General features: G+C 36.8%; 1 protein-coding gene across 1 annotated transcript; it reads left to right on the top strand.

Annotated features, from left to right (window-relative positions):
* Positions 1 to 15820: 15820 nt before the first annotated feature.
* LOC308337222 (olfactory receptor 5H2-like) lies at positions 15821 to 16750 on the top strand (the record flags this gene model as incomplete). Its single annotated transcript, XM_080795337.1, has 1 exon — positions 15821 to 16750. The coding sequence occupies one exon, from the start codon at positions 15821 to 15823 to the stop codon at positions 16748 to 16750; it is 930 nt and encodes a 309-aa protein (XP_080651463.1).
* Positions 16751 to 17374: the final 624 nt, after the last annotated feature.

Below are 17374 nucleotides of genomic sequence, written 5' to 3' on the forward strand. Positions count from 1 at the left end.
AGCTAAATTATGGAAAATCACACAACTTCACAGAAGAGGAAAAGAGAAGTCCTGGATCACAAAAGTAAATTTAGAGACTTCAGTGACTCCATGAAGCACAATAACATTATATCACAGGAGTTCCAGAAGCAAAAAGAAGAAAACAAAGTACATATATTCCCTCATGGAAACCTTTCAGATTTCCAACTAGCAGAACCTGTTTTCTCTTTGGCCACAGAGCCCATTCTGTCCTCCTTCAGGTGAGGTCAGAAGTGCCAGGGAACTGACGACACACCTCCCCACCAAGAGCAGACTTCAGCCAATAATTATGTAGAACTGCTGCACAGTTCACTCTTGAACAACAGAGGTTTGAACTGCAGAGTTCCACTTATATGTGGATTTTTTTCAATAACTGCATACAGAACTACAAATGTATTTTCCTTTGATTTTTTTACTTACATAATTTTATTTTTTGTGTTCCAAGATTCATTGTTTATGCAGCACACCCAGTGCTCCATGCAATACATGTCTTCCTTAATACCCACCACCAGGCTCATCATCCCCCCCAAAACTCTCCCCTTCAAAACCCTCAGCTTCTTAGAGTCTACAGTCTCTCATGGTTAGTCCAAAGATACAGATTTAGTGAGAAGAAGGGTCATATATACCCCCAATGTTCCTTATGATTTTCTTTTTTTTCCCACAATTAGCTTTTTTTTTAAAATTTCTTTTCAGTGTTCCAGAATGCATTGTTTATGCACCACACCCAGTGCTCCATACAATATGTGCCCTCCATAAAACCCACCAGCAGGCTCACCCAACCTCCCACCTCCCTCCCATTCAAGTGAAATTTGAGCAAATTCTACCTGAAAACTTCCATAATCAGGGGAAGAAAAAAAAATTCAAATCCAGGGGACATATAGGACCCCCACAAAATCAACAAAAACAGGACAACACCAGCACATACCAGTTAAATTTGCAAAATATAGAGATAAAGAAAAAAATCCTAAAAGCAGCAGGACAAAAGAAATCTCTAACTTACAGGGGAAGAGAAGTAAGGTTACCAGAAGATGTCTCCACAGAAACTTGACAAGCCAGAAGAGAGTGGTAGGATGTATTCACTCTACTGAATGGGAAAAATATGGAGGCAAGAATGCTCTATCTAGCAAGGCTATCATTCAGAACTGAAAGCAACAAAAATTAAAGGAGCTCATGACCACTAAACCAGCCCTGCAAGAAATATTAAAGGGAACTGTGAGAGGAAGAGAAAAACCAAAAGCAATAAAGGCTAGTAAGGAAAAGAGAAAGTCTCCAGAAACATTGACCAAAAAAAAAAAAAAAAAGTAATGAAATGGCAGAAAATTTCTATCAATAATTACTCTCAATGTAAATGTACTAAATGTACAAATCAAAAGATATAAGTTTTGTTTCTTAAATTCCACATGAGTGATTCATACTTTATTTGTCTTTCTCTGACTGACTTATTTTGCTTAGCATAATACACTCTAATTCCAACATTGGGGAAGGGAAGGGAAAATAAAATAAGATAAAAACAGAGAGGGAGACAGACCATAAGAGACTCTTAACTATTGATAACAAACTTGGTTTGTCTGGGGAAGGGGGTATTTCCAGGGGGATGGGGTAAACAGGTTGTGGGCATTAAGAAGGGCACTTGATGTAATGAGCCCTGGGCATTATATGCAACTGATGAATCACTAAATTCTACCCCCCAATTAATAATACATTACATGTTAACTAACTTGAATTTGAATAAAACAAAATAAAGTAGACATAAGGTATCAGAATGGATTTAAAAAGACCCATCTATATGTTGCCTACAAGAGACTCATTTTAGACCTAAAGATACCTGCAGATTGACAGTGAGGGGATGGAGAAATATTTAGAACACAAAAGGATGACTAAAGAAAGCTAGAACAGCCATACTTTACCAGGAAAACTAGATTTTAAAACAGACTGTAAAAAGAGATGAAGAAGGTGACTGTATCATAATAAAGGGATCTATCCAACAAGAAGATCTAACAAATGTAAATATTTATGCCTCAAATTTGGAAGCACCCAAGTGTATAAAACAGTTAATGACAAACATAAAGGAACTCATTTGTACTAATAATAGTAGGGGGTTTTAACACCCCACTTACAGGAATGGACAGATCATCTAAGTAGAAAATCATCAAGGAAACAATGACATTAAATGACACAGTGGGCAAGATTGACATACCAGATATATTCAGAACATTTCATTCTAAAACAGCAGAATACACGTTCTTTTTAAGTACACAAGGGGCATTCCCCTTAATAGATTACATACTAGGTCCCATATCAGGCTCAATAAGTACAAAAAGACTGTGATCATACAATGCCTATTGAATGCTATGAAACTTGATGTCAATCTCAAGAAAAAATTTGGAAAGGCCACACATACGTGGAGGATAAAGAACATCCTACTAAAGAATGAAGTGTCAACCAGGAAATAAAAAGAAATTAAAAAATGCATTAAAACAATAAAAAAGGAGAACACGATGATCTAAAACCTTTGGAAGCAGAAAAAGAGGTCATGAAAGGGACATATATAGCAATGCATGCCTACATCAGGAAGCAAGAAAAATCTCAAATACACAACCTAACCCTAAACCTAAAGGTGTTGGAGAAAGAACCACCAATGAAGCCTAAAGCCAGCAGAAGAAGGAAATAATAAAGATGTGAGCAGAAATAAATGATAATAAAATGAAACAACCTAGTAGAACAGATCAATGAGACCAGGAGCTGTTTCTATGAAAAAATTAATAAAATTGATAATCCTTTAGCCAGACTTACCAAAAAGAAAAGAGAAAGGACCCTAGTAAATAAAATCACAAATGAGAGATATGGAATCACAACCAACACTACAGAAATACAAACAATTTTAAGAGCATATTATGGAAAATTATATGCCAAGAAATTGGGCAATTTGGAAGACATGGATACATCTCTAGAAATGTATAAATACCAAAACTGAAACTGGAAGAAATAGAAAACTGGAACAGGCCAATAACCAGGAAAGAAATTGTATCAGTAATCAAAAATCTCCCAGCACACAAAAGCCTGGGGAAGATGGCTTTACAGGGGAATTCTACCAAACATTTAAAGAAGATTTAATACCTATTCTTCTCATGCTATTCCAGAAAACAGAAATGCAAGGAAAACTTTGGAACTCATTCTATAAGGCCAGCATTACCCTGATCCCAAAACCAAAGACACCACTAAAAAGGAGAATTACAGATCAATATCCCTAGCGAACATGGATGCAAACAATTCTCAACCATATAATAGCAAATCAAATCCAACAGTAGATTAAACAGATCATTCACCACAATCAAATGGGGTTTATGTCTGGGTTACAAGGGTGGTTCAATTTTAATATATGTGCTGCCGAAGCGATCACACAAGGGTGGTTCAATATTCATGAATCAATCAACATGATACATCACATTAATAAAAGAAAGGACAAGAACCATACACTCCTCTCAATAGATGCAAAAAAGCTTTTGATAAAGTACAGCATCCTTTCTCAATAGAAACCTTCAGCAAAGTAGGGATGTAGGGAATATGCCTCAATATCATAAAGGCCATGTATGAACAACCCAAGCTAAAATCATCCTTACTGGGGAAAAACTGAGAACTTTTCCTCTAAGGTCAAGAGCAAGATGGGGATGTCCAATCTTACCACTATTGTTTCTCATGGTACTGGAAGTCCTAGCATCAATGATTAGACAACAAAAAGAAATAAAAGGCTTCCAAACCAGCAGGGAAGAAGTCAGACACTCACTCTTTGCAGAAGACAAGATACTCTCTGTAGAGAACCTGTAAGACTCCATCAAAAAAAATGGCTAGAATCGATATATGAATTCAGCAAAGTCACAGAATACAAAATCAACATACAGAAATCTGTTGCATTTCTATAAACTGATAATGAAGTAGCAGAAGTGTAAGTGAAGGAATCAATGCCATTTATAACTGTATCAAAACCATAGGATGCCTAAGAGCAAACCTAACCAAAGAGGAACAATGTACTCTGAAAGCCTTAAAACACGTCTGAAAGAAATTGAAGATAACATAAGGAAATGGAAAGACATTACATGCTCATGGACTGGATAAACAAATATTGTTAAATTGTCTTTACCACCCAAAACAATCAACTCATTTAATTCAATCCCTATGAAAGTACCAATAGCATTTTTCACAGAACTAAAACAAATAATTATAAAATTTGTGTGGAACCACAAAAAGACCCCAAAATCTTGCAAAAGAAAAGCAAAGCTGTAGGCATCATGATTCTGGACTTCAAGCTATATTACAGAGCAGTAGTGATCAAGTTAGTATGGTACTGTCCCAAGAAGGTACACATAGGTCAATGGAATAGAACAGAGAACCCAGAAATGGATCCAAAACTATATGGTTAACTAATATCCAACAAAGCAAGAAAGAATATCTCATGGAAACAAGACAGTCTCTTCAACAAAAGTTTTCACGAAAACTGGACAGCAACATGCAGAAGAATGAAACTGGACCATCTTCATATATCATACACAAAAATAAATTCAAAATAGGTAGCAGCCCCAAATGTGAAACAGGAAACCATCAAAATCCTAGAGGAGAACACAGTCAATGACTTCTTTGACATCAGCTATAGCAACTTCTGTTTTTGTTTTTGTTTTTGTTTTATTCCAGAGAAAGAGAGAGAGAGAGAGAGAGAGAGACATTGAGTAGGGAGAGGGACTAAGGGAAAAAGAGAATCCTCAATCAGACTCCTTGCTGAATGTGGAGTCTGACATGGCACTCAGTCCCAGGGCTGTGAGATCATGACCTGAGTCAAAATCAAGAGTTGGCCACTTGATCATAGAGTTGAAGGTCCATTTCTGGGACAGTAAAAGACAAGTGTTGGAGAGGATGTGGAGAAATGGGAACCTTCTTACACTCTTGCTGGGAATGCAAGTTGGTCCAGCCACTTTGGAAAACAGTGTGGAGATTCCTTAAGAAATTAAAAAGAGAGCTATCTTATGACCCTGCAATTGCACTGCTGGGTATTTACACCAAAGGTATAGATGTAGTGAAAAGAAGGGCCATCTGTACCTCAATGTTCATAGCAGCAATGGTCACAGTCGCCAAACTGTGGAAAGAACCAAGATGCCCTTCAACAGATGAATGGATAAAGAAGATATGATCCATATATACAATGGAATATTATGCCTCCATCAGAAAGGATGAATACCCAACATTTGTATCACTATGGACGGGACTGGAAGAGATTATGCTGAATGAAATAATTCAAGCAGAGAGAGTCAATTATCATATGGTTTCACTTACTTGTGGAGCATAAGGAATAACACAGAGGACATTGAGAGATGGAGAGGAGAAATGAGTTGGGAGATATTGGAGGGGGAGACAAAGCACAAGAGACTTTGGACTCTGAGAAACAAACTGATAGTTTTGGGTGGGGGGTTGGGTGAGCCTGGTGGTGGGTATTATGGAGGGCACATATTGCATGAAGCACTGGGTGTGGTGCATAAAAGAATGAATTTTGGAATACTGAAAAAAACTAAATTAAATTAAATTAATAAAAAAGAATGGGAAATAAGATGTAACCATGGCCTTGATAAACTGTTAGTAAGATTTAGGACATATTTTCAAAAATAAAAATGTGTATGAAATTTACAACTTTCTAATAAAGTATAAAATTTCCTAAGTGGGAAAAAAAAAGAGTTGGCCACTTTACTGACTGAGGCATCTGGGCTCTCCATTTTCTGTGGTAACTTCTTACTAGACACTGGAGGCAAGCAAACAAAAGCAAAAGTTAGGTATTGGGACCTCATCAAGAGAATAGCCTTGTGCACAGCAAAGGAAACAATCAACAAAACTAAAAGGCAAGTTTTAGAATGGTAAATGATATTTGCAAATGACATACCTGATAAAGGGTTAATATCCAAAATCTGGAAAAGAAGAATGGACATTATTCTCCAGAAGACATATAGATGGCTAACAGACACATGGAAAGATGTTCAACATCACTCAACATAAGGGAAATAAAAATCAACCCTACAATGAGATATCACCTCACACCTGTCAGAATGGCTAAAATTAACAATAAATGAAACGGAAGATGTTGGTGAGGATGTGGTTGATGGGAATGCAAACTTGTGCAGGCACTCTGGAAAACAGTATGGAGGTTTCTAAAAAAGTTAAAAATAGAACTAGACTATGATCCAGCAATTTCACTACAAGGTATTTCCCCAAAGGATATCAATATACCAATTCTAAAGGATACATATACCCCAATACTGACAGCAGCACCGTCAATAATACCCAAATTGTGGGAAAAGCCCAAAATGATCATTGAATCATTGAATGAAGAATAGAGAAAGAAAAACTTAGATATTTACACACACACACACACACACACACGGAATATATATGTGGAATAATATTATTATATGGAATATAATATCTGGAATATATTATTATATGGAATATTATTATTCCATTATATATAAAATGTGGAATGAAATTATTATTTCATTATATATATAATATTATATATTATATTATATTATATTATATTATATATAATGGAATATTACCCAGCTGTAAAAATGAATGAAATCTTGCCATTTGCAATGAGGTAGATGAACTAGACTGTCAGAGAAATAAAAATACCATATGATTTTACTCATATATGGAATTTAAGAAACAAAACAAAGGAAGATGGGGGGAAACAAAAGAGAGAGGCAAACCATAAAAGAGACTCCTAACTATGAGAACAAAGTGAGGCTTGCTAGAGGGGAGATGGGAAGGGGAGGGCTAAATGGGTTATGGGTACTAAGGAGGGCACTTGTGATACCACTAGGTGTTGTATGTAAATGATGAATCACTAAATTCTACATTTGAAAATAATATTACACTGTATGTTAACCAACCGGAATTTAAATCAAAACTTTAAACTACCTGAGGGTTTTGAAGGGGCGGGGTGGGAGGGTCGGGGAACCAGGTGGTGGGTATTAGGGAGGGCACAGATTGCATGGAGCACTGGGTGTGGTGAAAAAACAATGAATACTGTTACGCTGAAAATAAATAAAAAATTAAAAACAAAAAAAAAACAAAACAAAAAAAAAAAAACTTTAAACTACAAAAGAAGAAAAATATAACACAAGAAAACAAACCAAGAAAAAAAAATAATAAAATAAGATAAAGGAGCTTATTTTTAACATTCAAAAAAATACCAATCAAATCCTGAACAGTTTTTCACAATCTGTGTTGTAGACTAGCTAGGACACAATCTTATCAGTATATATATATTAAGTATGTGTGAATACCTCTGTAGTCCAGGCCCTCTTTTGTTATTGTTTTTCTTTTAAAATAATGGTTCTTAAACTTCAGCTGACCTTAGAATTGCATGGAGCATTTGTGGAAACAAAGATTGATGGGTTCCATCTCTAGAGTCTTTCTTCAGTAGTTTATGTTGTTTGGTTGGGACCATACTAGATAACTACTCTTTTAAATAATATTAGACCTGTCAAAATGCAATTTCTGCATATTCTCTATTCTTTACTTAAATAGCACTCTGTAAGTATTGTGAAGATTTCCACTGTCATTTTTTTTTTCCCCAGAGCCTGGTTTTTATTTAAAATTTATTGTAATGGGATCCATGAAAAAAAAGAGGAAGGGAAGGGTAGAGAACATGCAGGGGACACAGGAACATGAGGACATGGCTAGGGCCACAGCCTTTGTCATGAGGAAGAGGGATGGAAAAAAAAGGCCAGAGCTGGAGCTGGGGTGGAAGAAAGGTTGGGGACATGTGGCTGTATTCCCTCATTCCCAGGAAGCATGTCTAATTCCTGGATCTCCTTCTGTTTACCCTGGAACCCTGGAGTTCTATCTCTGGTCCTGCCTCTGGCTCTAGTGGTTCATTCTTTGGCTCCCCTTGTCTTGTTTTCCTCTGATAGAACAACATTTAGGGCCCAACCCCAAACAACATCACCTTATGACCATACCTTACCATTGCCTTCACTGCTTCTGCCCCTTCTCCAATCTCAGCTTTTCCCCTCTCTGGGACAGAATCTTTGATTCTCGCCACTGAAAAAAAAGCACCAGCTCCCCAGGGAGGGGCAGCAGTTAGTAGTGGGACTTGTGCGAGAAAGAGAGAAAGGACTATCAAGGAGCAGTCTCACAGATCCTTAGAAGGGAAGGGCAGGTTTTACAGAGAGGAGAGGGGGTGAAGGCAACAGCTTCTCCTGTCTTCTAGGACTTTTATAGTTTTCTCTCTGTTTGGGCAGCTGAATGCAGGTTTCAAAGGAACATATGCTTCAAAAAGTGAAGTATTGTGGGTGATTCTATAATTTTTTCTTGAAAACATGATTAACAATGATGATAGTCAATTAAGAGCCCACTGTCTCAAAGGTTAATGACAAGGCTCTCCATTCATTAGAAAATGTAATGTTGTGCTGGGTCAACTTTTGAGTTATCTTTCTCAAATTAACTTTATATACAAGATAATACACATGTTGTAACATGTAATGATACCTCTTCATAAAAGTTACCTTCTAAGACAGAGTTATTTGAGTTCAATAGCTAACAATTGCATCATACTTCAGTCTCTTTCTTAGATTAAGAATAAGTCACTAATGTACAGGTAAAGTTTGTATTGCTCAGGGTTGTCCAGAATAGAGAACCAATAAGATATACCAATCTATAAATGAAATATATATATTTATAAATATATAAATATATAAATATGAATATATTTCTATATAAGTATATAGGTGTGTATGTGTGAGATTATATATATATACACACACACACATATATATATATGTGTGTATATATATGTGTGTATATACACACATATATGAGCCATATATATACACACATATATATACACACACATATATATACGTGTGTGTGTGTGTATGTGTATGTGTAATATAAGATGTTGGCTCATGTGAACATGGAGTCTGAGAAGTCCCATGATCTATTATCTGCAAGGTTTGAGACCCAGGAAAGATGATGTTGTAGTTCTAAAATGTGAGAATAGGGGAGTGAATGAAAGGTATAAATTCCATCCATCAAGTCTGAAGGAAGGACTGAGGATCAAGAGCATCGAGGGCAGGAGACTATCAATGTAACAGATCAACCAGTCAGGCAGAGAGAATTCAACTTCCTCTGGCTTTTTGTTCCATTCAGGCTCTCAGTGGATTAGGATGATGCTCACCAGCATCAGGTAGAGCCCTCTACTTACTCAAGTCAACTGACATAATACCACTTTCTTCTGGACACACCCTCACACATACAACAAGAACTAATATTTAACCAGTTATCTAGACATCTTGTACACTAGTCAAATTGGCATATACAATGAACCATCAGATATCCACCCACTGTGGTGAATGACCAGGTGCACTACTCAACATTCTTCCCACTGGGAGGAATTTTTCTCACTATCATCCTTCAGGGATGTCCCAGAGCATGGCAGTAGTGCTGCAATTGTCCACTTTTGAAAGGTGTCTACATATCTTGCAGAATTATCAGTAAGCCAAGCCCAGGTCATCTCTCCCTCTGTCTACTGATTACAGTGAACCCTCCATGAGCCCATAACTATCGCTCAAATAGCAAAGCCAGTCTAACAGGCATGGGGAACATGGGCATTTGGACCACTTCTTCATGTAACTTACTGATACCTTCAGGGCCTGCTCAGGCTACATCGTGTGTATATCACATCCATTTGATGATGCTGTGGCCATGTACTCCGAAATTTATGTCTTGGTGGGTCATACAATACACAGTTCATGAAAGGCAGCTCTGGTTTCATGGGAAATTGCTGGCCCGTGGTTGAGCATTCAATCTCTACCAAAGCTTAGTAGCAGACCAATAGCTCTTTATCAAATGGAAAGTAGTTTTCCACAGTAATGGCAGAGCTTAACATGAAGTTTAGTGTCTGTGCTGTGATTTATCCACAGATAGCAGCCCCAGACTCCATACAGCATTCCCTTGTGCTATTGCCAATTGGACCACCACTGTTTTTGGTGGATCAGGTAACCCAAGTGCCAGCACAGCTTGCATAGCAGCCCACACCTTTTGCAAGTCCTCCTTTTCTGAATCATACTCAAAAATAGCAGCAAAATTATCTTATGGTTTCATTAATATGTAGAATATAAGAAATAGTGCAAAGGAGCATGGGGAAGGGGAGGGAATGGGAGGAAATCAGAGAAAGAGAGAGACAAGCCATGAGAGACTGTAGACTCAGGGAAATAAATTGAGGGTTGTGGAGGGGAGGAGGAGATGGTAACTGGCTAATGGGCATTAAGGAGGGCACCTGATCTGATGAGCACTGGGTGTTATACGCAACTGAATCAATGCAAACTACAACAAAGACTAATGATGTACTATATGTTGGGTAATTGATCTTAATAAAAAGAAAAAAAACTAGCAGCTTTTCTGTACATCTAGTAAATGGGTTCTAATAATACACTCAAATAAAGATGATGTTGCCTCCAAAATCCACAGTTCCACTATGTGTTGCACCTCTTTGGCCACAGAAGGGCTAGATGCAACACTTTATCTTTTACTTAGAAGATATATCTCCAGGGGCACCTGGGTGACTCAGTGGGTTAAAGCCTCTGCCTTCAGCTCAGGTCATGATCCCAGGGTCCTAGAATCGAGCCCCGCAGCAGGCTCTCTGCTCAGCGGGAGCCTGCTCCCCCCACCTTTCTCTCTGCCTGTCTCTCTGCCTACCTGTGATTTCTGTCTGTCAAATAAATAAATAAAATCTTAAAAAAAAAAGAAGATATATTTCCACATGACATATCCACTGGACCTCTAGAAATACCACTGAGATAAATAGGCCCTGAATTTTGATGGATTTATTTCTGAACCTCTAGTATGAAAATATCTATCAGAAAGTCTACAGTAATTATTACTTCTTACTCATTAGGTCCAATCAGCATAAGACACTGGTGTCTTATGGGAAGGAAAAAAGATCAAGATCCTTGAGAAAATATTTGCCAATCGTATACCTAATGAGAACTTTGTACCCAGACTATATGAAGAATTCTTAAAACCGAATAATATGTATATAACTGAATTTTAAAAAGGGAAATACTTGAATAGGTACTTCAGGAAACAATACATATAGACGTCAAATAGGCACAAAAATATTTTCAATATAATTGATCAATGGGGATATGCAATGAAGACCATAGTGAAATATCATGATCTACCTATAAAAATGACAAAAAATGAGACTACTACTCATACTGGAAGCAGCATTAGATCTACCTTTCTGTTCAGTTTTCACAATGATTTTTCTTTTATCTGTGTTTTTTATTTTTTCTCTCTTTGGTTTTCATGAACAAATTCTAAGGACACTAGCTAAATGATTAATGAGTACCAAAATATAGACACTTTGATTTCTCCCAGCTTCCTATCAAGTCACATTTGGAGGTTAAGCAATTTTCCTACTCTTCACATATCAAATGAAAATGTTACTATTTCTACATAGTAATACTTTGACATTAATAATGTCATTATTTCCTGAATGAACATTCATTGCCACTTCTCTCTTATTGATGAAAGACAAAGATGAACACCCTTACCACCATGTTCAAAACATCTCAGTAATTGTTCTTAAAATTTGGAAAACAGTGTGGAGATTTCCTTAAGAAATTAAAAAGAGAGCTACCTTATGACCCTGCAATTGCGCTACTGGGTATTTACACCAAAGATACAGATGTAGTGAAAAGAAAGGCCATCTGTACCCCAATGTTCATAGCAGCAATGGCCACAACAGCCAAACTGTGGAAAGAACCAAGATGCCCTTCACCAGACAAATGGATAAGGAAGATGTGGTCCATATACACTATGGAGTATTATGCCTCCATCAGAAAGGATGAATACCCAACATTTGTATCAGCATAGATGGAACTGGAAAAGATTATGCTGAGTGAAATAAGTCAAGCAGAGAGAGTCAATTATCATATGGTTTCACTTACTCGTGGAGCATAAGGAATAACACAGAGGACATGGGGAGATGGAGAGGAGAAGGGAGTTGAGGGAAATTGGAGGGGGAGATGAACCATGAGAGACTGTGGACTCTGAGAAACAAACTGAGGGTTTGGAGGGGAGGGGGGTGGGATGTTGTGTGAGCCTGGTGGTAGGTATTATGGAGGGTACATATTGCATGGAACATTGGGTGTGGTGGATAAACAATGAATTCTGGAACACTGAAAAGAAATTTAAAAAATAAATAAAATTTAAAAAAAAGAAATTGGGGTAAAGAACGAAGTGCCCCATATGATCCCACCTATGCTGGTCTTTCTTGTCCCATCTGACTCCTCTTGCTTCCTTTTTGCATGTCAGCTACATTTACCTTTTTGTTGTTGTTGTTGATGATGTTTCTGCAGTTTTCTGTCTCTGAGATTATCTAGACCCTCTAATGATGGGAGGCTCTAGGATGACAAATTTTCATAGGCATCACCTTGTTAGACACAAAATCTCTCAGCCTCACTCTTGACCTGTTGAAGTGGAATCTGCATTTTCAGAAAACAACAACAACAGAGTATTCACCTACACTACAGTTTGAGAAGCACTCATATATGCCACTTCCCCTGCGGTCCTTTGTTTTATTTTCCTTTTCTTCTCCTCTGCCCTATGCCTAACAATGTTTTTCATATGTTTTCATATTAAAGTGGAAAGTTCATTGTAGGTCTGGAATGTGACCTACAGTTTGTATGAGGGTTGACAACTGGATTTACATTTAGATCATGAAGAGAATCAAGGACTTTGGTCTCATTAAATTGGTGTATGGTTGATTAGCTCAGATCATACTAATCAAAGCAATCAGAACATCAAAATTTTTAGATAAATTGAAGTTTGCACAAACCTGTCAGAAGTGTCATCTGTGCTGGAAAATAGCATAAAGTAGTTTCAACTGTTAGCATTAGAACTGTATATAGTGACTTGATGTTAATGATTTCAGAATCCATAATGCCCAATGGGACACCTGGACTTCTCACACATGTTCAGATTTACAACCCCCAGGGGAACAGCTTAGTTTTGTCCTATAGGGAACCCATGGGAGCTATTAGGGGATTTTTAGCTCTTCATGCCTTCCTCTTCTGGCAAAAGTACACAGTCGTACAATTGGTTGACTCTTTTGTTTGAAGAACTGAACTTGGTAAACAAAGCATCCAAAATGAATAAGTGTTGTTACTTGTGTTTTGTCATTTCAGTGTTACTATATTTTTTATATTTTAGAAAGTATAACTCTCAAAAGGATCTCCACATTTTGTTATAAGATATGGGTAAGAGAGAAATAGTATCTACAACATTCATTCTTTGTATAAAAATTCAAAATACTGTATAATTTGTAATAACTTTAGATCAACTTACTAGATTCTAAAAATGGCATGCAAAAAATGTAAAACTCTTAATCATCTATATATCTTATTTTCAGGACTCACTCTGGATAAGCAAAATACCTGTAAAACTGAAATTTTCACCTTAACATAATTTGTTATCTTTCTAAGATAACTATAATGACTTTATAAATTTTAGTGAACTAGAATGTTAAACTATTTAAGCTGAATTTTAATATCAGGTCATGTGTCCTACATAACAAATCTTTCTGACTATGCTGACTAGATGATCTATTCTTTTTAATTAATCACATTCTGTGATTTAAGTTTTAAGGTAAGTCATATGCATATTAACTCCTCTAACCTTTCTCCCACTTCTGGCAACAATTCCATTGAGTATTTTAAAAGCATATTAGCAAGAAATTTATAGAAAAATGTGCCTCCAATACTCTTTACACCATATGGCTTAATACATACATCACAGAAATAAAATCCGAGATTTCTCAATTGAGATTTTGAACTGCATTTAAGAGAATCCATTCTAAATAAAAATACAATTAACCACTGGAATTTTGGTAGTGGTTATTTGTGTCACCTGTACTAAGTTCCAGAGTTTGACTCAATTTTATTCTGCCGGAAAAAACTGGTGGAGAAATAGTACTCCAAGTAAAACCAGCAGGATTTCTAGAGAAAGCAGCAGGAGACTGACTGCTTAAACCTACATCGAGTCCTATCACACTAGATATGATGGGGATGGGAAACTAAGTTTCTGGCTCTTTTGACTTCTAAAGTGGTAGACTTTGGCTGAAACCAAGACTTGTGTAGCAAAGAGGATCAGTTCCCAGCTATCCAAAAAAGACATGTATCTATTGTCCAACCTCTTTAATGTCTTTTCTCAAGTTTCTTTCCACGTCCTTCTTCTTTTTACCTTATCTACTCTCCAGTGGATAGGTCATCTGTAAGTATGCCTTCAGCTACCAAAATGACTCCCAAGTCATTGTTTCTACTAAGCTTCAGTAGACTCATACTACTAAGCTCTCTTACCTAGATGTTCAGAGGGCTCTTTCTCCACAAATAAGGCATCTGACTTCTCAATCTCAACTTCTCAATCTCAACATCTACCCAGTCTCCATGTGTCTCTTCTCTCCTTCACATCTGGCATGATGACTACCTTCTGATTTATTTTTATCTCTTTGTTCTCCTCATCCTTTCCAATATTACATTACACATAAACTAAGAACTTTATCTACACTTTATGTAAGTTAACTTTATATACACTTGAATCAACTAGAAGGGATTTGTAAAATGCAGATTATTAGACTTCATTCTTTACCCTCTGAGTCAATGTCTAGAGTAATATCTCACAATCTATAATTTGTACAAGAAGTTCCCCCCAGTTCTGTTGTGTAATCTGGTTTGAGAATCACTGAACCATATTAAAAACTCATTAAGTAGTACTCCTGACTCTAGTTTCCCCTCCCTGCAGCATATTCTCTTCACTACAAGATATTTAATTTAAAAATTATTGTGGGGCACCTAAATGGCTCAGTCAGTGTCTGCCTCTTGGTTTCTGCTCAGTTCATGATCTTAGAGATGAGAGAGCAAACCCCACATACAATTGTGTGCTCAACACAAAGTCTACTTGAGATTCTTTCCCTCTCCTTTTGTCTCTCCCCCTCCTCACATGCACGTTTGTGCTCTCTCTCTCTTTTCTCTAAAATAGATAAAATGTTTTTTAAAAAATTATCTATGGTGCTACTGCTTATTGTAAAAGTTTTTGGTGTATGCCTATTGCCTGAGGAATAAATTTCAAGGTACTTCATATGTCATTCAATTTATTTTGTCACAATTTGCAAAATTCTTTTCCCTTCTTTTCTCCTCAACTATGTGTCAGAATTATCTAAGACACTCAGGTTTCCCCATAAATTCTCTAACACACTCAGGTATCCCCATAAATTTAGTAATTTAATAAAAATATTTGAAATGTCTTTCCTTTTTTCTGAATCTGTTAATTCCTGTACTTTTTTTTTTAAGATTATTTATTTATTTATTTGACAGGCAGAGATCACAAGTAGGCAGAGAGGCAGGCAGAGAGAGAGAGAGGAGGAAGCAGGCTCCCTGTTGAGCAGAGAGCCTGATGTGGGGCTCGATCCCAGGACCCTGGGATCGTAACCCGAGCCAAAGGCAGAGGCTTTAACCCACTGAGCCACCAAGGCGCCCCTTCCTGTACATTTTTTGAACTGAAATAATTTTATTTTCTATTACCTCAGTTCCCCAAATAGTTTTCATATTTTATAGTAGCAGTAAATAAAAGTAAGAGCATTCTGATTAGTCTATGGTTTTATTTCAACTACTTTCTTCCTCTTTTCTTTCTGTATAATCCTAGTGAATGCTCTTTTTATACTTCCTGCATTTCATTTCAGGCATCATCCTCTAACAAGATGGATACTGAAAATGGAACATTGGTGACAAAGTTTATTCTCACAGGATTCACATATCAATTACAGTGGCAAATCCCCCTGTTCCTGGTGTTCTTGGTGATATACCTCATCACCATTGTTGGAAACCTTGGACTAACTGCTCTCATATGCAATGACCCTCACCTTCACATCCCCATGTACTTACTCCTTGGGAGTTTAGCTTTTGTGGATGCTTGGATATCATCCACAGTGATCCCAAAGATGCTGGTCAACTTCCTAGCTAAGAGTAAGATGATCTCTCTCTCTGAATGCATGATACAGTTTTTTTCCTTTGCATTTGGTGGAACAACAGAATGTTTTCTCTTGGCAACAATGGCATATGATCGCTATGTAGCCATATGCAAACCGTTACTTTATCCAGTGATTATGACCTACAGACTTTGCACCTGGCTGTTATTCTCATCATTTGTAGGTGGCTTTGTTCATTCTTTAATTCATATAGGTTTCTTATTCAGATTAACCTTTTGTAATTCTAATGTAATATATCACTTTTACTGTGACATCATGTCATTGTTTAAGATTTCCTGTACTGACTCTTCACTTAATGTTCTGATGGTTTTTATTTTCTCTGGGTCAATCCAGGTATTTACCATTCTGATTGTTCTAGTCTCCTATACACTTATTCTCTTTGCAATCTTAAGAAAGAAGTCTCTGAAAGGCATTAAAAAAGCCTTTTCCACCTGTGGAGCTCATCTTTTATCTGTGTCTTTATATTATGGCCCTCTTCTCTTCAGATATGTTTGTCCTGGATCTGCACAATCGGATGATCAAGATATGATGGACTCTCTATTTTATACTGTCATAATTCCTTTGTTAAATCCAATGATCTATAGCCTGAGAAATAAAAAAGTCATAGATTCACTGAGAAAAATCTTAAAGAGAAGTGTTTAGATCTCACGCTATTCTCTGTTCTCTTTTTCATTAAAAGCACCACAAATTATGCAGATTATATGTGGTTCTGTTTGGTAAGTGTGCAAAGACTTTCCAATTATAATTGCCCTAGGGTTTAATGGTTTATTAAACGTGTTCATATCATACTAGAATAATTGAAGCATAAAACAAATAAAAATAATTTATATGCTTACATATTCTTCCTTGTAGTTTTATAAAATCATTCAGTACTATAGGTTGTACTTCCTCTGAACAGGAATTGATTATGATGTCTTTGATAATTATATAGCCATATAGCCTGGAGGGAGGGCCATGCACATTTGGTCATACACATTGGCCATACACACCAGAGGAGGCAGGTTTATGGTTGAATCAACAACAAATGCCAAGAATTCTGCTAGCCATTTAAAGGTCTCTCATTCCACTTTATTTGGGGCATAGTAAATTTCACTTCATGTGGGTATTCAATAATTATCAAAGCACTAAGGGAAGTAAAAAGAAATGGGGGGGAGCCATGAGTAAAATATAAGAAGGGAGTTAAAACAGTGAGGGTCCAGCCAAATTGTAAGAGAGAGTCTTAGCCCAGTGTGTGTCTATGTGAAATGAAATGGAGCCAGGCAGGGG

This window comes from Martes martes (assembly GCF_963455335.1).
Source record: "Martes martes genome assembly, chromosome: 1".
Classification (NCBI taxonomy): Eukaryota; Metazoa; Chordata; class Mammalia; order Carnivora; family Mustelidae; genus Martes; species Martes martes.